This window comes from Engystomops pustulosus, chromosome 7 (genome assembly GCF_040894005.1).
Source record: "Engystomops pustulosus chromosome 7, aEngPut4.maternal, whole genome shotgun sequence".
Classification (NCBI taxonomy): Eukaryota; Metazoa; Chordata; class Amphibia; order Anura; family Leptodactylidae; genus Engystomops; species Engystomops pustulosus.
In genome coordinates this window covers 77,028,303-77,053,769 of record NC_092417.1, presented here as the reverse complement: position 1 = coordinate 77,053,769, position 25,467 = coordinate 77,028,303, and the positions used below count along the sequence as shown (strand labels likewise).

The window sequence follows — 25,467 nt, the reverse complement described above, 5'->3', positions numbered from 1 at the left end:
TGCAGACTCTATTTACAGTTCATCACTTCTATTTACAAAATATTCTGCAAAACGCTGAGCTCAAAGCAAGAGAGAAGAGAAGTTTGCAGAAGCTTGCAGAATTTTGCAGATACTGCAAACAAGTGTCCCCCATGTAATTCTGCACAGTGTCTGAGGGGGATATTGTGCAGAATTACAGGGGTGCAGCAGGAGACCAGCACTGGGGGATCCCCTCCAGGAGAAGCCCCTGCTGAGGAGGTCACTGGCTGCAGGGTGTCACACACCTGGGTGCTGCTGTGAGTGTTATCTCCATTCTGGGCTGTGGGAGAAGCAGAGAGGAGCTTGTAGCAGGATCACATGTAAGTGCCCGAATCTAACATTGCGCCTAAACTGTGCCTAAACTGTGTTAAAGTAAAGTGATTAATAAGAGGCAGAAAATATACTTATCACAGATGGTTGTAGCTTGTGATAATTCTGGCAAAACAGTGCGCCCGAATTTAGGCGCAACTACTACACTTAGGCGCACAGAAGTGATAAATGTGGCCCAATATTTTTTGTTAACCCTTTCTATTTTGTTATAGCTAAGTGCAGTTATTTCCTATTCCGGGCACCACCAGGATCTACAGCTGGTATAAAATAAACAGTAAAAATCATAAACATGTCAGGCACCACCACGTCCCAAAATGCCCAAAATGAATAATTGAATAAAAAATGATCACATGGTCATATAGGTCCCAAATTGTTATACATTAAAATGTCAGCTCAAAAAATTACACCTTGGTCTGTACACCAAAATGTGAAAAAGTTATTTGCCAAAATGGCAAATATTTCTTTTTGTACCAAGGGTTTATTACAACTAAAATCTAATAAAACCTATATAAACTTTTTTTTGTCAAGTTCACTGCACTTCAATTTTTTTCCAGCTCTCCAGTACATTGCATTGAATACATGTCTGTTCACAGACAAATAAAAAAGTTATTGAGGGAAGAAATAAAAAAAGGCTGAGTCCTACAAGGGTTAAAGTATACATATGCATGTACACTGAATTGTCTACACAGATAAATGTGTTATACCTGTTAATTAAAGTAGACATGTACAACTTGTTCATTCCCCCTATAAGAAGCATAGGAAACTCATTATATCTCTCTTTATTCCTTTATTAATTAGTTTTAATGCTCATTATGTTTCTTCATTCCTTTTGTATGTCGTTTGTATATTCTGTATAGCGGTGTAAGTGTCAGGTGTTTATGTGTCACTGTTTGTAAAAAAAATATCCTGCAACAAATGCAGGGTGTCCGCTCACCGTGATTTGCCGTGTCCATATGTATGTACCTACCGGTGATATGTGATGGAATGGAGCAGCCTAGATGCCCCACCCCAACTGGTGTAGTGGTATGCGCCGGTCCTCCCCCGTATTAAGATCTGTGGATTTGTCCATTGAATGTCGGAGGGGGAACCGGGCAGTGACAGAAGCGGAGCCGGGAGGAGGATGAGGAGAGCCGGGCCGGGGCAGCTGCGTCATGGCCTCCAACTCCACCGACATCGTCAGACAGGGCTACGTGCGGATGAAGAGCAGAAAACTCGGGGTGTGTATAGATGTAATGGACCATACCCGCCATTCACGTCACAAAAGCCTTTTCTGCATAAGCGCTCTTATGATCACTGCACCCCAACAATCAGCCACTGCATGATCCCCATTAACACGCCCTGTATGAGGAATGCACCCCAATAAACAACGCCCTACCTGATGGCTACACCCGAACAAGCAACCATAGCATGACCAGTACATACCGACAATCTGCTGATCCCTATCACTACATGTACTGTACCCTGGTATAATCCCTACAACCCCAAATTACTACATTACCTTATCCCATTATAATCCAAAATAATCTCTATTACTACATGTACTGTACCCTGGTATAATCCCTACAAACCCAAATTACTATGTTACTGTATCCCATTATAATCCGTAATAATCTCTATTACTACATGTACTGTACCCTGGTATAATCCCCACAAACCCAAATTACTATGTTACTGTATCCCATTATAATCCATAATAATCCTTATCACTACATGTACTGTTCCCTGGTATAATCTCTACAAACCCAAATTACTACATTACTGTATACCATTATAATCCATAATAATCCCTACTACTACATTTACTGTACCCTGGTATAATCCATACAAACCCATATTACTACATTACTGTATACCATTATAATCCATAGTAATCCATATCACTACATGTACTGTACCCTGGTATCATCCATACAAATCCCTATTACTATATGTACTGTGTACCATGTCATAATTCCAACAATTCCCTAATACTACATGTACTGTATCCTGTTATAATCCCTACAAATTTCTATTACTACATGTACTGTGCAGTGTTCTAATCCCTACAAACCTCTATTACTACATGTACTGGAGCCTGTTATAATCCCTAGAAACCCCTATTACTACATTTATGTATCTTGTTATAATCCATAATAATCCCTATTACTTAATGTACTGTACCCTGTTATAATCCCTAAAAACCCCTATTACTACATGTACTGTATCCTGCTATAACCCCTACTAATCCCTTTTACTACATGTACTGTATCCTGCTATAACCCCTACTAATCCCTATTACTACATGTACTGTATCCTGCTATAACCCCTACTAATCCCTATTACTACATGTACTGCATCCTGCTATAACCCCTACTAATCCCTATTACTACATGTACTGTATCCTGCTATAACCCCTACTAATCCCTATTACTACATGTACTGTACCCTGTTATAACCCCTACTAATCCCTATTACTACATGTACTGTACCCTGTTATAACCCCTACTAATCCCTATTACTACATGTACTGTATCCTGCTATAACCCCTACTAATCCCTATTACTACATGTACTGTACCCTGTTATAACCCCTACTAATCCCTTTTACTACATGTACTGTATCCTGCTATAACCCCTACTAATCCCTATTACTACATGTACTGTATCCTGCTATAACCCCTACTAATCCCTATTACTACATGTACTGCATCCTGCTATAACCCCTACTAATCCCTATTACTACATGTACTGTATCCTGCTATAACCCCTACTAATCCCTATTACTACATGTACTGTACCCTGTTATAACCCCTACTAATCCCTATTACTACATGTACTGTATCCTGCTATAACCCTTACTAATCCCTATTACTACATGTACTGTACCCTGTTATAACCCCTACTAATCCCTATTACTACATGTACTGTATCCTGCTATAACCCCTACTAATCCCTATTACTACATGTACTGTATCCTGCTATAACCCCTACTAATCCCTATTACTACATGTACTGTACCCTGTTATAACCCCTACTAATCCCTATTACTACATGTACTGTACCCTGTTATAACCCCTACTAATCCCTATTACTACATGTACTGTACCCTGTTATAACCCCTACTAATCCCTATTACTACATGTACTGTATCCTGCTATAACCCCTACTAATCCCTATTACTACATGTACTGTATCCTGTTATAACCCCTACTAATCCCTATTACTACATGTACTGTATCCTGCTATAACCCCTACTAATCCCTATTACTACATGTACTGTATCCTGCTATAACCCCTACTAATCCCTATTACTACATGTACTGTACCCTGTTATAACCCCTACTAATCCCTATTACTACATGTACTGTACCCTGTTATAATCGCTACACACCCCTAGTACTACAAACTGTATTCTGTTCTAATCTGTGCGGATCCTTATTATTATTATATGTACTGTACTTTGTTATAATACCTACAAATCTCAATCACTACATGTACTTTGTTAAGTTACCTTGTTAAAATCCTTACAAATCCCTATTACTACATGCACCATACCTTGTTCTAACCCTACCAACCTCTTCTACTACATGTACTGTATCCTGCTATAATCCTACAATCCTACACTGTCCTGTAACACTGACAGCAAATAAAAATTCTTTTTGGTGCCTGGACTTCCCCTGATTTTGGGAATATTTGAGCTGCTGATTTCTCTCTAGTTTATGAGACGTTGATGCAGTGAGTACCTTGTTCTTATTACTATGACTCTTATAGCTGATTATTGTGCAAATCACCGAAACAAGGGTTTCAGTGACTGATGGAAAATCTCTATTGCAGTCTGCAGCCACATAATATGCCATTCATTTTCTAAATATCTAATTTCTATTTCTAACAATATTGAGTGAAAACTACTATACTTCACACAATGTCAACTAGTGTCATTTCCAGAATCAGGGCCCCAGGCATACCTAAAAACAGTTCCAACTTTTAAGGCACCAAAATGAGCGTTCCCCAGTGTAATCTTTACCAATATCTGTTATTGCCTGGACTCTACGGTTGATATAATCCATACTAATCTCTATTATTTATTGTACAGTTATGTGATGTAATCCTTTCTCATTCCTATTACTGCATGTACAGTACTATGATATAATTCACTGTAATTCCTAATATACAATGACATTATCTTTACTTATCTATGTTACTGAATGTACAATACAGTGATATAATCCCACTATCCCTATAAGTGAATATACATTACACTAATATAATCCTACTAACCCTATAAATTAATGTATGGTACATCCAACAGCGAGGAAGCAGCACTCCAAGTTTCAGTAGTGGTATTTATTTCACCAGTGGAAAAAGATACAACGTTTCAGCTATCTCTATGTAGCCATTTTCAAGTATGGTACAGTGATATAATCCTACTAACCCTATAAGTGAATGTATGGTAAAGTGATATAATCCTACTAACCCTATAGTGAATGTACAATATAGTGATATAATCCTACTAAGCCTATAAGTGAATATACAATACAGTGATATAATCCTACTTATCCCATAAGTGAATGTACAATACAGTAATATAATCCTACTAACCCTATAAATGAATGTACAATACAGTGATATAATCCTACTAACCCTATAAGCGAATGTACAATACAGTGATATAATCCTACTAACCCTATAAGAGACTGCATGATACAGTGATATAAATCTACTAACCCTAAGTGAATGTATGGTAGTGATATAATTCAACTAACCCTATAGGTGAATGTATGGTACAGTGATACAAACCTACTAACCCTATAAAGTGAATGTATGATACAGTGATATACGGTAATCCTACTTAGGCTGCATTCACACACATGTATGGGGGACGTATATATGGCCGCGTATGTACGGCCGATATACGTCCCCCATACACTTCTATGGGCTCACGCCCTGTACAGGAGCGGTAGGGTGCACCACACGTGTGCCATGCGCTATATACTCCTCTATATACTGCGCTCACCCCCTGCTCCTCTCTGCTACGGTACGGCGGGCATACATCGTGTGCCTGTAGCCTAACCCTGTAAATTAATTTACGGTATAGTGATTTATTTCTAGTTTCCTAAACCTGTGGCTCTGCACTCATCCTTTCTGCGTGTTATAAGACACTTTTGTACATAAAGTCCAACAGCACTTGCAAATTTTAAACTTGCTATATACTCCTTGGGTGGCTTATTGGTAGGCGTGGGACATCAAGAAACCCAGCTCTGTCCATAGTGTATTGGCACTCTGGCAACTTGTTAATGGTGCAACATGCACTGTTGCACTAAGTTTATGTGTTAGGTGGGTGTTGCGCCCCTATCTGTCAGAAATTAAAGGACACCTGTCATCAGGTCTCTGTAACAAATTCTGTCACCACTACCTGTTGGAGCAGCCCACAAGGATTCCATCCCAGCATTTATCTAGTCAGTTCATACATTAATCATTCTAAAATCATCTTTTCTTTATTATGTAAATGAGGCTGGGCACATGGAGAGAGAAAGTGATGTCACTGCTGTTACCCTTCCCCTCTCCTCCCCCTGCTCATGTCTCTGTGTAATATATAGTAAAGCATTGCTAGTGTCTGTGCTTTATCTGCTACCTGTGAGAGGTACAGACCTCAGCTACACAAGTGCCTGACATGCTGTGTTCTCCTATACAGTAATCGCCAAAAGTTTTGAGAATGACACAAATATTACATTTTCACATGATCTGTTGCCCTCTGGTTTTTATGTGTGTTTGTCAGATGTTTTTATCACATACAGAAATACAAGTGCAATCATATTATGAGTAACAAAAGCTTTTATTGACAGTTAGAATGAGTTACTGCAGCAAGTCAATATTTGCAGTGTTGACCCTTCTTCTTCAGGACTTCTGCAATTCTCCCTGGTAGCTCTCAATCAACTTCTGGACCAAATCCTGACTGATAGCCGTCCACTCGTGCACAATCAATGCTTGTATTTTGTCATAATTTGTTGGTTTTTGTTTGTCCACCTGTCTTTTGATGCTTGACCACAAGTTCTCTATGGGATTAAGATCTGGGGAGTTTCCAGGCCATGGAATCTCTATGTTTTGCCCCCTGAGCCATTTAGTTATCACCTTTGCTTTATGGCAAGGTGCTCCATCATGCTGGAAAACGGATTGTTGATCACCAAACTGCTCTTGGACAGTAGGAAGAAGTTGCTATTGGAGGACATTCTGGTACCATTCTTCATCCATGGATGTGTTTTTAGGCAAGACTGTGAGAGAGCCGATTCCCTTGGCTGAGAAGCAACCCCACACATGAATGGTTGCAGGATGCTTTACAGTTGGCATGAGACAAGACTGGTGGTATCGCTCACCTTGTCTTCTCCGAACAAGCTGTTTTCCAGATGTTCCAAACAATCAGAAAGGGGATTCATCAGAGAAAATTACTTTACTCCAGTCCTCAGCAGTCCACTCCCTGTACCTTTTGCAGAATATCAGTCTGTCCCTGATGTTTTTTCTGGAGAGAAGTGGCTACTTTGCTTTCCTCCTTGACACCAGGCTTTGCTCCAAGAGTCTCCGCCTCACAGTGCGTGCAGATGCACTCACACCTGCCTGCTGCCATTCCTGAGCAAGCTCTGCACTGCTGGTAGCCCGATCCCGGAGCTGAAGCATTCTTAAGAGACGTCCGGGCGCTGGTCCTTCTTGGGCGCCCTGGAGCATTTTTGGCAAAAATCGAACCTCTCTCCTTGAATTCCTTGATGATGCGATAGATTGTTGACTGAGGTGCAATCTTTCTAGCTGCGATACTCTTCCGTGTTAGGCCAGTTTTGTGCAGTGCAACGATGACTGCACTTGTTTCTTTAGAGATAACCATGGTCAACAGAAGAGAAACAATGATGCCAAGCACCAGCCTCTTTTTAAAGTGTCCAGTGGTGTGATTCTTTCTCAATCATGATAGATTGATCTCCAGCCCTGTCCTCATCAACACCCACACCTGTGTTACTGGAGTAATCACTGAAACACTGTTAGCTGCTCCTTTTAAGGCAGGCCTGCAATGAAGTTGAAATGTTTTGGGGGGTAAAATGTTCATTTTCTAGGCAAATAATGACTTTGCTATTAATTGCTGTTAAGCTGACCACTCTTTATAACATTCTGGAGTATATGCAAATTGCCATTATAAAACCTGATGCAGTAGACTTTGTAAAAATTAACATTTGTATCATTCTCAAAACTTATGGCCATGACTGTACACATGGTTCCATCCTGGATTGGTTGTATCTCTCATACACACACAGGCTGGAGGGGGCATCAGGAAGCACATGGAGGAGCCAGCACTGGAGTGTCACATTATTATACAGGCTGTCACATCATTATACAGGCTGTCAGTCAAGCACGAATAAGCTGGACTGCTGAATATGATAATGCTTCTTTGTGATAAAAGTAATGCAGAGGTGCAGACAGTTTGCTGCATAAGGACCTCTACATTGGGTTGCATCTGTCTGCTCACATTCTTGATCACTTGGGATAACATGTTAGAGAAAATTCAATGAATTAGAGCAGGCGATAACAGTAAACAATGCGATACACTTCATTAAGTAAATCAGCTTTTCTGCTCCTTCTTTCTCTTGTAGTGAGCAATGTATCTAAAGTATTGTACACAGCATAGAGATAATGAGAAGGGGGTTACATCCTTAGAGTTTATTTCATTTGATGTTTCAACAGTCTTAGGACTCTTTCACATTGGTGCTCAGCTTCAGTTGCGCAGCCATTGCATTTTGTCTCTGTTGTGTCTCAATTGTCTTCTGTTTTGTCTCTTTGCCCACAAAAAAAAATCTGAAGGTTTAACATTGCTTTGAAAACATCACACCTGGTGTTTCAGTTTACCAAGATGTATGAAGGGTCAAATCTTCTGGACAAATTGTGCTTTTTAGTGGTGCATTTTAATATTCCATGCAATGTACTGAAAAGCTGTACAGAAAGTTCTGTGAAATTGACAAAAAAAACCCCTCACATTTGTTGTGTGTTTTCTTGTGGGCTCTGTTTTTACTGCTTTCATTCTGCACTTCCACACTTCCACTTTATTCTTTGGGTCCGTACAATCACAGGGATACTCAATTTATATGGTTTTTATTGGATAAAATAAATTTTTTGCCAAATTCTGAGGCCAATAACTTCTTCATACTTTGGTGTACGGACCTATGTAAGATGTAATTTTTTGGGTATCTTTATGTGTTTTCATTTATATTAATTTGAAAACTATATGACCGCTTGATGATTTTTCAGTCAGTTTTTTACAATGTTCCCAGCTGGGTAACCCTGTGCTTTTATAACCGCAGCAGTTCTTCTAGGTGCACTTGCCCAAAATTAGGGATGTAATAGAATTCTAGTCAGGTATATGATTCACTAGTTATATCAGATAGGTGATAATGGGCATCATTTTCATATCTAGGTTGACATACAATGAACTATGTAGAAGGCTTAAAGAAAATCTGCCATCAAAATGAAGCATGATAAACCAGAGGCACTTACTCATAGATCCAGACACCATGACTGTGGTAATCTTCTTATATTTAAATTTATTTTATAATTAGGCTTATTTGCCTGAAAGGCTGTGGGCGAGATACCAGGGATCCTCTGTGCTGTAGCTACATAGGTTGTTACACTGTACACTGTGTAGTACACTCACTGCTGCAGAGATTACAGAAGGAGCAGGGGGAGATTGATATGTCTTGCTGCTGCAGTGAAACAACAGCTTGTGACGTCTGAGCACAGAGGGCATTTGTAATGCACCCAAAGCCCTTCAGGCACATTAGCATAATTTTAAAAGTTGATTTTTAGAAGGAAGGTGGTCCTGAATAACAAATATAAGAAGATTACCACAGTCACAGTGCCTGGATCTATGGGTAAGTGTTTATCATGGTTGATTTTGAGGGTAGATTTCCTTTAAATGTGGGTAAGAAACTGACAAACTTGAGCAGCAAAGGTGAGGTTGTGAAAGACACAAGTTTCATGCCATAGGACATAATCCATGGCAACATTAACCAAAGCACCAGGCATTATAGTAAGTCCAGCACTGACAGATCTCTGGCAGTTATCTGGCAGAGGTTGCAGTAAATATGGCAGGCCAGGGAGTTCACATCCTTCGTGCCTAAAGCAGTAATAAGAGGGGAATTCATCTCCAAAGGGGCTTTTTTACAAAAAGAAAGGACCAGAGAAATTGATACCTTGAGCAGAGGTGTATTTGGAGTGCCCAGTGAAAGTCCTAAAAACTAAGCACACAACAAAGTGTTTTTGCCAAATTCACCACATTTTGGAATTTTTTTTTCAGTTTCCCAGTACACGGTATGGAATAATAAATGATGTTACTGAGAAGTAACATTTGATACGCAGAAAATAAGCCCTCACACAGCTCTGTACATGGAAAAATGAAAAAGGTATAGATTTTTGAATGTGGAGAGCAAAAAATGAGGGGAAATTACCTAAAAACTGGAAGGTTTTCTCTTTAAGCAGCAGTTATCGTCCCATCTCTCTTTTAAACGTAGACGTTAAGGTCTATGCTAAAATGATAGTTAATAGACTTAAGACTTTCCTACTACAGCTAGTTAACAATGAGCAGGTGGGCTTTGTTCCCAAAAAAGAGGATAAAGACAATACATTAAGGGCGATGCCACGTTGCTTTTTTTGGACTGGCTTGAAGCATGCATTTTCAGTCCGTTTAAAAACCCATGCTTTAAAAAGGTCCAAAAACGCAACGTGTGGCATCACCCTAAGGGTGATCGAGTTGCCCCTTATCGAGTTGCCCGGTCAAGGAAGATTCCATTAGTACTACTATCTACTTATGCAATAAAAGCCTTTGACCACGTGGACTGGACTTACATGCAATTAGTATTAAGCAAATATGGAATTCCCCCATCATCTACCACTAAAATCATGTCCCTTTATTCACTCCCGCCAGCACTATTGAGGTTTAACGGCATACTCTCCCCTCCCTTCCACCTATCAAATGAAACTAGGCAGGGCTTCCCCCTCTCATCACTCCTATTTGTTCTTATAATAATAATTTATTTATATAGCACACAGATTATGCGGCGCTGCACAGAGCTTGCCAAATCAGTCCCTGTCCCCAATAGAGCTCACAATCTAATCAACCTACAAGTATGTTTTGTAGTATGGGAGGAAACCCATGTAAACATGGAGAGAACACATTCTTCAAAACACTGTCTTTTCAGGGGTATCAGTAGGGGAGTGACACACCAAGCAGATGCCTTTGTGAAAGACTTGTTGATAATTACTACAAACCCTGAAAAATCTTCTTCAGAACTGGCTAAAATATTTCAAGAATTCCAAGACTTCTCAAATTTTAAGATCAATGCCTCCAAAACGGTAACCCTAAATATAATATGCTCCTATACATTGTGGCGCAAGCTACGTCTGCCTCTTCTTTCTCATGGTCCAATAAGATTATCACATACTTAGGGGTCCAAATTTTCACAGACCTTGACTCCTTGTTCCCTCTAAATTACCTCCATCACAAACACTGTAAAAGATTGGAAAATTCCATACGTTTCTTGGATTGGGGGATCTAACCATATGAAAATGATAGTACCTCGGATAACCCACTTATTGCAACTTTTACCGATACATCTTCTAGCCCATTTCTTCCAAACAACTTAGATATGTATGGAAGGGAGCAGGCCACTGAATAACTTTTCACCATGATTAAGCCTAAACAACTTGGGGGTTTAAATTTCCTTGGCATCTTTACTTACTACAAGGCTATACAGCGTAACCAGGTATTAGATTGGCATAAAAGACCACCCTCTAAGCTATATGTTTTAACCCCTTCCCGACATTGACATAATAGTACGTCACACATCGGGTGCAGATGCATGGAGAGGGCTCAGGGGCTAAGCCATCTCCATAGCCGGTAAGTCTTTGCTGCATATTGCAGCAAACACTTACCGGTAACACCCATGATCAGTGCTAGCATGGGCACCGGCATGTTGGCGAAGATTGTCGCTCCCCAGAAGTCATCAGGGAGCTGTGATCAGTCGCCATGAGAGCCTCGGGTCTTCGGGTCTCGTTTTAACCCATTGATTACAATGTGTGATTTTCACGTTGTAATGAATGAGGAGGAAAATCCCCATAAACCATAAAAAAACCCTAAAAATTCTAATCACCCCCCCCCCTTTTCCCTAGAACTGATATAAATATAAATAAACATTAAAAATCATAAACACATTAGGTATCGTCGCGTCCGAAAATGTCCGATCTATTCAAATATGATGGTTTTTCGCTGCGTTTAACCCCGTAATGGAAAATAGCGCCCAAATTCAAAAATTTACAAAAAGGCCAGAGAGTGGCCTCACTAAGACCCATTTGTCAGTTGGGAAAAACTGTATATAAAATCCCTGCGCCGAAGCAGCTTCGGCCATACAGTTTAAAAAGTGTTTTAAACCGCGATACTGCGGTTTAAAACACTAACAAAAATAAGCTCCGGCACCAGCTCACCCTGAGCTGGTGCTCGGTAGTTCCCTCTTATACCTGCCACTTCAAGTGGTAGGTTTCCTTTAAAGGGAACCTACCACCACGAATCTACCTATAAAGGTAGATCGGGTGGTAGGTGGATGTATGGGACGTGAGGATAGCCCTTTTTAGAGCTAATCCTCACGTCCCCGCTAGCGTAGCATAAACTTTATTGCCCTAATATGTTAATTTAATTAAGCGGCTACCGGGGCGTGGAGTAGCCGGACACGAGGCTACACGGCGCGGCTACTCCACGCCCCAGTAGCTGCTTTCCCCCGCCTACCCTGTGATCTTCGGCGCGCAGCTCCTGGCAGCTGCGCGCCCTCGTCCGAGAAGCCGGAGTTCTGCGCATGCGCAGTAACTCCGGCCTCGTTCCCGAGATCGCGCATCTTGGCCGGAGTTACTGCGCATGCGCAGAACTCCGGCTTCTCGGACGAGGGCGCGCAGCTGCCAGGAGCTGCGCGCCGAAGATCACAGGGTAGGCGGGGGAAAGCAGCTACTGGGGCGTGGAGTAGCCGCGCCGTGTAGCCTCGTGTCCGGCTACTCCACGCCCCGGTAGCCGCTTAATTAAATTAACATATTAGGGCAATAAAGTTTATGCTACGCTAGCGGGGACGTGAGGATTAGCTCTAAAAAGGGCTATCCTCACGTCCCATACATCCACCTACCACCCGATCTACCTTTATAGGTAGATTCGTGGTGGTAGGTGCCCTTTAAGCTAAAACCAATAGATGTCACTGGTAAGTATTTAGTTCGTAATATTGTTACTAAGTAACTTTTTACATTCATTCAATGAATCAGCTGTTGTCACAAGGTATCCATTCATAATGCATCTGCCACAGACTCAGTGTAGGGATGGATTTGTACCCAACACACTTTTTTCATTCATTCTCCATTTTTTGTTTGTAGGCTCATGCCGACCATGCATACATCCACATTCACTCGTTTTTTCTACCTATAGTACTGAACTAACTAGTAAATAGATTTTTAGGCTCTCTCACTGCTAAATAAAACGTTAGAGACACTACAGCCCCCCCGACATGTTTCACCACATCAGTGGCTTCCTCAGGGGTGCCGGGGCTAAGTGTGAGCAGAAACATGCAGAGTGCTGACATTTATAACCTTCGTTTGTATTGCTAAGTCTGACGTCAGTTCCTTCCAGAGAAAGATTGGGCCCCATTCGTTAGAGATTTCTCGGACATACGTCACTACCTGTCCTCCATTGGTTGTTATTCCAGTCCCTCACATTGATCGGCGCTTGCGGGAGAACTTTTATCTCCATACCTGTCCCCAGGGATCACCGCGGCTGTGTGAGAACTTCGAGAGGGTGTTCCGAAAGGGGGATTCAAGTGCGCATGCGTCCGAAAACTGCGTCCGGACTTAGAAGTTATTATTTAGATGTTGAGTCTCCACGCATGTGCGTGGACTTAGAGCTATTAGGATATATGGTAGGAGAGATGATATGCAGCCACCACCAGCCAAATAAGCGGCGCATCGTCAGATGGTGTCTCCCCCACATTTAGTAAGGTAGGAGGTCCAAGGTGACCCAGTGTTATATTCTAAAATTACCTATGCTGCCTTCCTGTAAACTTTCGTAACGACCCTTTCTATTTGCTAATAATAAAAAAAAATATCTATATAGGGACCTTTTTAGGGACACTGGGGGATAATTATCAGGACCTCTGCGCACCAGCACGAAACATGACACTTTGAATATACCTATACTGACTCTGTACACAGGAAAAAGTTTACGACTTTGGCTCTGCTCTCTGTAGATTTTTAAATCACTTGTGTGCAGTGGTACTTTTCTAAGTTCCTATCTTTCTTCTTTTTTAAGAATATATATGAATAAAGTTATTTGATTTTATATACAGTTTTTCCCAACTGACAAATGGGTCTTAGTGAGGCCACTCTCTGGCCTTTTTTGTAAATTAATGTGTAGCACGATTGAGGACCCAGTCAGCCAGTAATCCACGCTTTTTTGAGCCTCAAATTAAAAAATGACACTTTTTTACCATTTTGAAAGATATAAAATGGTAGCATTGAAAACCTCATCAAAAGTCGCAAAGAGTGACACCACCCACATCTTTGTACATCGAAGTATGAAAAAGTTATTAGCGCCAGAAGATTGGAAAATAAAATATAAATATTTTATAGAGGAGGTTTTAATTTTTGTAAATGTAGGAAAACATAAATGTCATTTGGGGCACAAAGTAAAAAATTCTGTAAAATCCAAGCCTACAAGAAAACGGCGCAGGTGCGTTTTTTCACCAATTTCACTTCATTTGGAATTTTATTCCTGCTTCCCAGTACACGGCATATTCAATACCATACCATGAAGTGCAATTTGTACAAACAAGCCATCATACAGCCCCCCTCTTCCTGGAAATTGCTGGATAATTTTTATACCAGTGTTACCCTGTTCAAGTGCCCCGCTTCCAGACAAATTGCGGCATGTGGCACTGTTAGAAGGAATCAGAGAGGTCTCCTGCTAGGGAAAAAGCTCAGAAGGCACGAGAGCCGAGCACTAATCAGCGACTCAGTATTTTTTGTTAGGTACAAAGACAAGAGTGATGTCCTTGTACTAACAACAATACATGGGCACACCACCACCCCTGACCCTGTACGAGGTACCAATGCAGAAGCCCCCAAACCTGACTGTATTTTGGATAATAATAGGTACATGGGAGGGATTGATTTGTCGGACCAGGTACTTCAGACATATAACGCCATGCGGAAGTCAAGGGTGTGGTACAAGGAGCTGGCCGTGCACATCATGCAGATGGCACTCTATGATGCTTACATGTTACATCCATGTGCAGGCCAGAGGGGAACTTTCCTGGAATTTCAAGAGGTGGTAGTCAAGCAGTTGATTTTTAGAGACTGGGAAGGGGGGAGTGCTAGTACGTCTGGAAGCGAGGCCACATCACGCATTGTACCAGGGCAGCACTTTCCAGGAGAAGTTCCCCAAACTGCCAGAAAGGGGAGGACACAGAAGAGGCGAAGGGTGTGCTCCAAATGGGGCATAAAAAAAACAAACCATCTACCAGTGTGACACATGCCCCGAGAAACCAGGTTTATGTATGATGGAGTGTTTCCGGATTTACCACACGTCCCTGGATATATACCGTATTTTTCGGCCTATAAGGCGCACCAAAAATCCTTTAATTTTCTCAGAAATCAAAGGTGCGCCTTATAGGCCAGTGCGCCTTATATATGAACTTATACAGAAATGTACTACAGACAAGATGTACTGTACATTTACCAGTGTTTAATAGCTCCAACCCCAGAAATTTCCTGCACCTTCCCACACAGTATACAGGGTCCCTAGCTCCTGAAGTGCCCTGGCACCACAACAAACATTGTGCCCATCCTGCCCTCCCCTAGCACGGAGAGACCGGAGCTGCCATAGTGCCGACCACGAGGCAATCATCATCATCAGTAAGAAATCCCCTATACCTGACAGCCCTGTAACAGGGGAAAGAGAAGGAGCCACAGGGAACCCCACAGGAATAACACCCTGGCTGAGGAGGGAAGGAGAAGGGGCAGAGGGAGACCACTTAACCCCTGCTGCATCACCCTGCATTAACCCCCAGCAGCCCATACCTCTGAGATTGGAGCTGAAGGCAAGTTTCCCGGGTAGTGTAGCTGGCTTGAACTGTGCACAGGTCTGCCACCTGCTGGTCATTTTTAGGTACTGCATTTGATCCTGCGCCTTATACTCCAGTGCGCCTTATATATGAACCTAGATGTCATAGCAGGCATTTATTAGAGGTGCGCCTTATAGTCCGGTGCGCCTTATAGGCCGAAAAATACGGTAATTGTACCGTGATGCACTCTCACACAGCTTATACATCATGCCGCACCTTCCCTGCTGAGCTCTGCCGTGTGCCCAGCCTGTAGATTACTGTCACATGTTGCCATACCCGGGAGAACCCGCATCATGATTTTTGGGGTGTTTGTCTCCCGTGGCAGAAGCTGGGCACAAGATGACATAATGGATAATTTGTACTATGCACTATCCTTGGTGTCCACCTGTGGGGTTAAAATGCTCACTACACCCCTAGATTTATTCATGGAGGGTTGTAGTTTTCAAATAGGGTCAATTCTCTGGGGTCAATACTGTACTGATCCCTAAGGGCATCTCCAAATGGTTTATGATGCAAAAAAAAAAATTAAATGTCTGTGCTCCAAATGCCATTCTCACTTTTAAGGAATAAATCCAAACGTCCAGCACGGCTCGTAAAGCAGTAAAAATATATATTCTTCTTTATTAAATCTTCATGTCATAAAAACATAAGGAACAGTGCAGCTAAGGTCTGTGATGCTTAGCTGCACTGTTCCTTATGTTTTTATGACATGCTTTACAAGCATCTACAGTGACATGAGTTGGGCTGATTTCATTTGTCACTACGATGAAACATTTGAGAAAACAATGCAAATTTTACACTGACCCATTCACTTTGTATTACATTTGGGCCAGCATCTTGGGGGTTAAAATGCTCATACAACCCTAATCAATACTTTGAGGGGTGCCCTTTTCTAAAATGGGGTCACTACTCAGGGGCTTCTATTGCACTGGTACCTCAGGGGCACCTCAACATCAGTCTAGTGAAAAAGGGGCTCCAAAAGCTAAATTTTGCTTGTCCCTTCTCAGCCCTGTCGTGTGCCCAGCCTGTCAATTATTGGCACATGTGTGGTATTGTCATACTCGGGCAACCAACAGAATGATTTCTGGGGTGTTTGTCTAAAGTGGCATGGGTTGGGCACAATATATTAGGCACTGAAATGACATTTTTGAGATAAAAATGCATTTTTTACTCTGCACCATTTACTTTGCATTACATTTTGGCCGGCATGTTGGGAGTTAAAATGCTCACCACAACCCCAGATAAATTCTTTGAGGGGTCTGGTTTTCAAAATGGTATAATTTCTCAGGGGTTTCTATTCCACTGGTACCTCACGGGCCCTGCGAACATGACATGGTACCCCAAATCCAAACGTGTGAAAAAGGAACTGGAAAAGCTAAATTTTACTCCTTCCCTTCTCAGCCCTGCTGTGTGCCCAGTCTGTAAATTATTGGCACATGTGTGGTATCGTCATACTCGGGCAACCAACAGAATGATTTTTGGGGTGTTTGTCTAAAGTGGCATGGGTTGGGCACAATATATTAGGCACTGAAATGACATTTTTGAGATAAAAATGCATTTTTTACTCTGCACCATTTACTTTGCATTACATTTTGGCCGGCATGTTGGGAGTTAAAATGCTCACCACAACCCCAGATAAATTCTTTGAGGGGTCTGGTTTTCAAAATGGTATAATTTCTCAGGGGTTTCTATTCCACTGGTACCTCACGGGCCCTGCGAACATGACATGGTACCCCAAATCCAAACGTATGAAAAAGGAACTGGAAAAGCTAAATTTGACTCCTTCCCTTCTCAGCCTTGCTGTGTGCCCAGCCTGTCAATTATTGGCACATGTGTGGTATTGCCGTACTCGGGACAACCCGCAGAATGATTTTTGGGTTGTTTGTCTACAGTGGCATGGGTTGGGCACGATATATTAGGCACTAAAATGACATTTTTGAGATAAAAGTACATTTTTTTACTCTGCACCATTTACTTTGCATTAGACCAGCATGTTGGGGGTTAAAATGCTCACCACCAACCCAGATAAATTCTTTGAGGGGTCTAGTTTCCAAAATGGTGACCTCTTTGAGGTTTTTCTATTGTACTGTTACTTCAGGGGCTCTTCAGTATACTGTGGCACCACAAAACATTTGCAGCCAAATTGGCCTTCCAAAAACGCAATAGTATGAACTCTGTTCCGGACATCGCTGTGTGACGAAACAGCAGTTGATGTCCACATGTCTGGTATTGCCGTACTCGGAAGAAGCAGGGCAGAAATTTTGGGATGTATATTTACCTCAAATTCCTTCTGAATGGGTCCATTTTAGGGCTAAATGAGAAAAATCGTAATCAAAAATTAAAATTTCAAATCCATTTTTGTTTGCTTCCGGAAAAGGGTTAACAGACTTCTTAAATACTGAATTGAATAGGTTAAGATGTTAAGTACATAAAATGTTACTTGTGGGGGTATATAGTACAAAAGCCTTTATAGGGCACTTCCAAACCAAAAATTTCACATTTTTCAAATTTCAAGAAAATCTGAGAATTTGCTCGTAAAACTTCAAACCTTCTCACATCCGTAAAAAAAAAATGGAAACGTAAAACAAATAATGGAAATAAAAAGAAGACCAATGGCAAAAGATTTCTACCAAAAAAAATATAACATTTGAAAATTGTAATTTTTTTCAAATTGTTCCTAAATTTTTGAATTTTTACCCCCCAAAACAGGAACAGATCACTGAAATGACACTACTAACATAAACTATAATGTCTCACAAGAAAACAGTCTCAAAATCACAGAGATATCTTAAAGCGTTGAAAGGAAGAGACACTTAAGGGGTTAACAATATATCATTGATAGCAACTTCAATCGCTTCCTGCGCAGGATTTTAACACTTTGCCGGAAGGACCGGCTCTTAGATAGATCTTAGATCCCCAAATAGCAGTGGACCACCTTCTTTGGAAACATATGCTATACATATACTATCTGTGTGTTGTGCCGGATTACACAGCCATAGTAGGTGAGAGCGGACCTGTTCTTTATGCTTAACCATATTGTTTATTGGTCTACACATGATAGTGCTCTATCCTTTTTTCCTCTCATACTATATACGTTTATGTATATATCTGTAGATGTGGCTGAAGGTCAGGCTCTGATAATGGTAATAGTCTGGATGTCTACATTATTGTCCTAAGTAGCTTCTTTTTACACACACTATAATCCCTACATTATGGGCATATAACAGGCTAGCACCACACGCACCCGTCCTTGTTTCCCACTGTTCAGCTTACTGCCATCTTCATGGCCATGGGCCTCACTATTCCAATTTACAATGTGCCATAATGAAAAAGCTGTTTAACATTCAACCTTTCATCTGCAGATCTACCGCCGCTGCTGGCTGGTTCTAAGAAAATCCTCCAGTAAGGGACCCTGGAGACTGGAAAAGTATCCGGACGAGAGGTCAGTCCTCCTGCGCATGTCCCCTAAGGTGAGGGAGAGTATTACTGCTCAGAGCTTCTCATTTCTGATCTAACTATAGGATAGCTAGTGGATAAGTGTACATACATACATATAGATCACAGAACTAAGCTATCCAGATGAGTCTAATAAAAGTCACTTGTACAACACTACTTTATTCATACAGTAGATTCTAGGGTGCCTGTATAGGTGATCACTAAGGGCCACGCGGCAGATTACCATGGGTTCATTGTTGTAAAGGAGTGTATCCAGCTGAATATACAAAGAAAATTTATACACAAACGTGTTTGGTCCATGAACCATGGATCAAAAGGAGACCCATATGAACCCTGGTGACAACAGCGCTCTACGGAAAACATTATTACAGTGTTGGTGCTGTTGTCCTGTGGAGGAACTCCTTGCATAATATAGAACTTTGATGCTTGGAGTACTGTCCCCATAACAGCGTTGAGCTGTAAGATGCGGCCACTAGACACATTTGTGTGAATAAGCACCAACGTTTCTTAAACGTAGCCAAATAAAATCTCCATGGAATTCTATGATTCCAAACTGTAGCTCCTTTGTTTCCAGTACTATTGCTTTAAATGGAACCTGTCATCAGAAATCAACCTAACAAAGCACTCCAAGTCTGTTGTCAAGCACTTGAACAGCTTCTAGCTCAGTTTTCTTTCATGGCCTAGCTTGTTGGGATCAATCAGAAAAACAACTTTGAAGTAAGTTAGATGTATAAAGTGAGGTGGAGAGTTTAACACCAAAGTCAACCTTCTCCCATGTAATTGACAGCATGCACCGGACTACAGGAGATCTGATGAGTGATGTCCCTGGACACAGGACCATCAATTAAAGGAAGCATTTTAAGGCAGGGAAAGCTTGACTTCCGTGTTAAACTCTCCGCCTTCTTGACTTCATATAACCAATTTACATCTCACTTCAGAGTTCATTTTCTGGATGCTGACATTACACTGGACCATGAAAGAAACATCATCTACAAGCTGCTCAGCTGCTTAACAACATACTGCTAGTGGTTTATTGGGCCAATTTCTGAGGAAAGGTTCCCTTTAAGGAAAGTATCCAGTACCACATAGAGACACACACCATGTCCAAATCCAGTTTTCCAGCTTGAGTGTTGCACATTGAAATGTAATGCGCATTGATATATATATAAAAGAAAATGGACAGTGGGTGTGCTAATGGCGACATACAGGTGCTTAACTGTATAACCAAATTTGAACAAGTCAGGAAGTAGCACCAAGCACCAATCCACACTGTAGCTGTAAGATGTATGAGTAAAAAAATCTTTTATTGTTATTTTTCACTTTTCACAAATATTCCCGGGATATTCATCCACTTATAAAAGGTATACCTTAGTGTAAACACTTGAAATGGTTAAAAATAAAAATAATATACTATACATAGAAGATGTATATGGACTGCCCATAATACCTCCATACATCTCTAGATAGGAGAGAAGTGACAGTGGCTGTATACAGGTGTATGGAGGTGTTATGGGCAGTCCATTGATTCATTAAGCCACTGAGGTAAGAGCCGAGGAAGGCTTTGAAACGCACCTGACGATATTGGACTACAATTCACACCGTGGAGAAGTGCTATTCATTTCCCAAACCCTCGTTTCAACTGTTAACAGAGCACACAAGCACTTTTTTCCTTCATTCCTGTCCATCCTGAAATTGGAGATCTACAGCTCAATCAATTTGACGGAGTGTAGCGCACTTGCGCATGTGCACACTCACTTGGAGGACGCCGAGACAATCACCATCATTGCAAGGCCCGCACAGCGAGGCATCGGACCCCAAGGAGGACACTGTGTCATTCAGCTAAACCGTGAGTGTGACTCTATACATGAATAAACTAAACATCTGACGGGCTTAACAAAAACCTACTGTTGGACCTGTATCCTAATACCACACAGGACCATTTTTGTTTACTCTTTCTCACAATATATCGCAGAAACATAAAGATTGTAAAGATACAAAGTATCAACTCAAATTTCAAAACAGCAAAAAATAAAGAATAAAACATTACAGGGACTCAAAATAATCATACTATCCACAGACCACGTTTTTGTAGTCTATTTTATATTTTAAAGGCAGAAATGTGCACTTGGGCCCTATTAGTGCCATTTTTGCCTTTTTTTAAGCTCAGCCTGAGCTCTTAAAGAATTTGTATATTTCTATGTATAGTATATTATTTTTATTTTTTAACCATTTCAAGTGTTTACACTAAGGTATACCTTTTATAAGTGGATGAATATCCCGGGAATATTTGTGAAAAATAACAATAAAAGATTTTTTTACTCATTGATATATACACTCACCGACCACTTTATTAGGTACACCTGTCCAACTGCTCGTTAACACTTAATTTCTAATCAGCCAATCACATGGCGGCAACTCAGTGCATTTAGGCATGTAGACATGGTCAAGACAATCTCCTGCAGTTCAAACCGAGCATCAGTATGGGGAAGAAAGGTGATTTGAGTGCCTTTGAACGTGGCATGGTTGTTGGTGCCAGAAGGGCTTGTCTGAGTATTTCAGAAACTGCTGATCTTCTGGGATTTTCACGCACAACCATCTCTAGAGTTTACAGAGAATGGTCCAGAAAAAAAAAACATCCAGTGAGTGGCAGTTCTGTGGGCGGAAATGCCTTGTTGATGCCAGAGGTCAGAGGAGAATGGGCAGACTGGTTCGAGCTGATAGAAAGGCAACAGTGACTCAAATCGCCACCTGTTACAACCAAGGTAGCAGAAGAGCATCTCTGAACGCGCAGTACGTCGAACTTTGAGGCAGATGGGCTACAGCAGCAGAAGACCACACCGGGTGCCACTCCTTTCAGCTAAGAACAGGAAACTGAGGCTACAATTTGCACAAGCTCATCGAAATTGGACAGTAGAAGATTGGAAAAACGTTGCCTGGTCTGATGAGTCTCGATTTCTGCTGCGACATTCAGATGGTAGGGTCAGAATTTGGCGTCAACAACATGAAAGCATGGATCCATCCTGCCTTGTATCAATGGTTCAGGCTGGTGGTGGTGGTGTCATGGTGTGGGGAATATTCTCTTGGCACTCTTTGGGCCCCTTGGTACCAATTGAGCATCGTTGCAACGCCACAGCCTACCTGAGTATTGTTGCTGACCATGTCCATCCCTTTATGACCACAATGTACCCAACATCTGATGGCTACTTTCAGCAGGATAATGCGCCATGTCATAAAGCTGGGATCATCTCAGACTGGTTTCTTGAACATGACAATAAGTTCACTGTACTCAAATGGCCTCCACAGTCACCAGATCTCAATCCAATAGAGCATCTTTGGGATGTGGTGGAACGGGAGATTCGCATCATGGATGTGCAGCCGACAAATCTGCGGCAACTGTGTGATGCCATCATGTCAATATGGACCAAAATCTCTGAGGAATGCTTCCAGCACCTTGTTGAATCTATGCCACGAAGAATTGAGGCAGTTCTGAAGGCAAAAGGGGGTCCAACCCGTTACTAGCATGGCGTACCTAATAAAGTGGCCGGTGAGTGTATATATATATATTTATATATATAGCTATATTATCTGACTTGTACAGACCTGCTACATTTCTATCCCCTGCAGGTCACTGGCTTGTGGGGTCATTGAGTATTTTACATATGATGTGGTGTATCGCTGTCATCCATGCTGTAGGCTTCTAGCAGCGGCTTTGGGACCAAGCAGTATCATCAAACTACAGTACATGAGTACATATTGTTCTAACTGGACCCAGCTCTGTTTCTTCTTCCCAGGTGATGGAGATCAGTAATGTTAAATGTATTATGAGGCTTCCTAAGGAAACTAAGAGACAAGCAGTGGCCATTATTTTCTGTGATGACCTGGCTCGCACCTTTACCTGTGATTCAGGTGAGTTGTTCACTAAACAGAGTCCCAGGATCTGGACACTTAATATGTTCTGTTAAATGTGGTTTGGATCTTCATGGATTGGTGGTTTTCATCATGGATAGAGTGAGCTCTGTTTTACATTCTAGAGTTGGAAGCTGAAGAGTGGTTCAAGGTGCTGTCCATGGACTGTCCGGCCACACAAGTTAATGACTGCAGTCTGGGAGAACCAGACTTACTGACCCCAGGAGTTCAGAGTGAACAGACAGGTGAGAGCACCATGTGCTATGTTTTTAAGGTAGTTTGGATAATACATTTCAATTTGCAAAGATCTTTACTCCAAGATTTTGCAAGTATTTTATAATGATACCTTTGTAATGATTTTGTAAGAATGTGAAGACCTAATTGTTGGAGCAGAGGCTGGTTGAAAATATATTCAGACTGATGAAACAAGCATTAACTACTGTACTATGTATGACTACATTTCAGAACGTTTCAGTGTCTTTTTGCTCCCGTCCTCAAACCTGGATGTGTACGGAGAAAGCAAGATGCAAATTACAGAAGAAAATCTCTACCTCTGGGATCCTCACAATCCTCGCACCAAGCTATTGTCCTGGCCACTCTGCTCTCTCAGAAGATATGGAAGTGACTCTTCTCGCTTTACATTTGAGGCAGAACGGTGAGCATCTAGTCATATAGATGAAAGGTGATTAGATTTTAGGGAAAGGCACCGGGCCTAGATAGCAATAGCTCCAGCTTAAGTGATGTATTATTGCTGGTTTGTATACATATGATTTATACTAAATGTCAGCAGGAGATGCTCTGGTGTACAAAACGGCCCTGCACCAGTTTTGTGTCTGACTTTGCACATGTATTTAAGAAAAGTCTGCACATTTGTGTTGCAGCTGTACAAGACGCTCCAGTGCACAGTCAGACTGTGCAATACATTTATCATACAGAGTCTGACAGAATTGTGTCACAAGCCCTATGTTAAAGGTTCATAAAAAAAAAAAGTTGGTGCACTCTGTCAGAGCAGTGTAGGGGGCACCAGATTCATGAAGACCGTGCACCAAAATTCATGGATATGTCACACATTGCACCCTTTTTGGGCAAACTGCACATAATGTAGTTTACACAGTTTTTAATAAATGTCGGCCAGTATCTCTGTGGACATTGCACAACATTTTCACCTTGTGGTTAGGCTTTCATTAAGTTTTTCGCTGTGGATTTATTTTAGCTGCTGACATATTAATTTTACAAATGACATGGCTTTCATTGGATCCAAATATCAAGATAACAATTGGGTGTAAACAATGCTAGCGCTTCTGCATTCACTACGTCTCACCTTCTGTAGCTTGGAGAATTCTTTTCTTAGATGTGCCTACATCAGGGTTCAGTAACACTCTTGGGTCTACAATTTCCATTTTGCCCTGATCTACAAAGCAGAAGTCTCCTATATTTCCCTTTCGCCGTGATTTTATTCTACAGATTACTACAGCAGTTACAGATTTCCTACTGCTGCCACAATCCCGAGAACAGATCCAACTGCCGTCCTAACTTATATTCCTTGTATCTGTCCTGAATATCTTTACTGGATTTTAGGGTGTGTGGAATCAATGAGGGGCTCTACACCTTCCAGACCCTTCAAGGACAGCAAATCTATGAGCGAGTACACACAGCTGTTCTGGCTCTGGCTGAGCAGCACAAGACTCTCCTCCTCGAAATGGAAAAAAATTCTCGAGTAAGAATCAGATTTTTCTTTGGCTGGTGTTGTAATGCATGTAGTAGCTTTACTGTATTGATTATTCCTGTGGCATCTCATTGGTTTGTAATTTATTTTTAGCTACTAAACAAGGAAGCAGAGAATGTGCCTCACTCTGGTCCCAGCACCTCCATGCTGCCCCGCAGTGCATACTGGCATCATATAACCAGCGGCCAAAGCAGCACAGAGTCTTCCAGCAGTAGTAAGTGAGCAAGCGCATCCATCAAAATCTGTTCTGGGTGGAGTGCGTGTTGCATGTTGTTTCCATTTCGCTTCAGTTTTTTGTCCACACAAAAAAAAAACAACAAACCCTGTCATTGGTATTTGTTCGACTCGAAGGCTTCTATTGCCTTCCATGATCCGCATTCAAAAAATAGGACAGATCAGTGAAAATCAACACCAATGTGAAAGAGCCCTCAGTGGGAACATTTCTGGGTGGATCATAGTTATTGGTCCATGTTAAAGTGCACATCTTTAGTGGCTGCTTGGCTCCCCCCACCTCCTACTCCGCTCTTCTCCACTTGGCCGTGTGCTACGGCCGGAAAACGGCCCGGAAATGTACACGTCGCGAGTCTGAATGTCACTATCCCATTCCCAGTGTGGTGATGATAATTCTTTGTTTTCCAGAACCTCACAGTGGAAGAGATTCAGATCCGATCACAAGGAGAGTAATCACTCGGAAACTTCCCACTTCAGCCTCACAGTGACCAAATCTGCCTCGGTCTGGCCAGACAATGGATGGCACTCTGTCCAGAAATTGCCCCTAGAGCCCCATGTTTATTGAAGAGCCAACAAGGGGGAAGGGGAGGGGAATTCTGGAGAAAACAGTTTTGCACTATAAAAGAAAAGATCTGTTTTTGTTGTACTG

At 41.6% G+C, this 25,467-nt stretch overlaps 1 protein-coding gene across 3 annotated transcripts; it reads left to right on the top strand.

Annotated features, from left to right (window-relative positions):
• Positions 1 to 1,398: 1,398 nt before the first annotated feature.
• DOK4 (docking protein 4) lies at positions 1,399 to 25,455 on the top strand. 3 transcript variants are annotated; one of them, XM_072116912.1, is made up of 8 exons: positions 1,399 to 1,565; positions 18,862 to 18,941; positions 22,728 to 22,861; positions 22,987 to 23,106; positions 23,327 to 23,516; positions 24,440 to 24,578; positions 24,681 to 24,801; positions 25,227 to 25,455. In XM_072116912.1, the coding sequence occupies exons 1-8, from the start codon at positions 1,500 to 1,502 to the stop codon at positions 25,304 to 25,306; spliced, it is 930 nt and encodes a 309-aa protein (XP_071973013.1). In that variant the 5' UTR covers positions 1,399 to 1,499; the 3' UTR covers positions 25,307 to 25,455. The 3 variants fall into 3 exon arrangements, with proteins under 3 accessions (XP_071973013.1, XP_071973012.1, XP_071973014.1); XM_072116911.1 differs by having other exon boundaries at positions 1,401 to 1,565; positions 18,862 to 18,969; positions 22,747 to 22,861; XM_072116913.1 differs by lacking the exon at positions 1,399 to 1,565 and having other exon boundaries at positions 22,747 to 22,861.
• The last annotated feature ends 12 nt before the right edge of the window (positions 25,456 to 25,467 follow it).

Coding starts and splice junctions, on each gene's coding strand:
- DOK4 (XM_072116911.1), top strand. CDS start 1,500: ATGGCCTCCAACTCCACCGACATCGTCAGACAGGGCTACGTGCGGATG. Junction 1,566..18,861: donor TGAAGAGCAGAAAACTCGGG/GTGTGTATAGAT, acceptor TTTCATCTGCAG/ATCTACCGCCGCTGCTGGCT. Junction 23,107..23,326: donor AGTTCAGAGTGAACAGACAG/GTGAGAGCACCA, acceptor ACTACATTTCAG/AACGTTTCAGTGTCTTTTTG.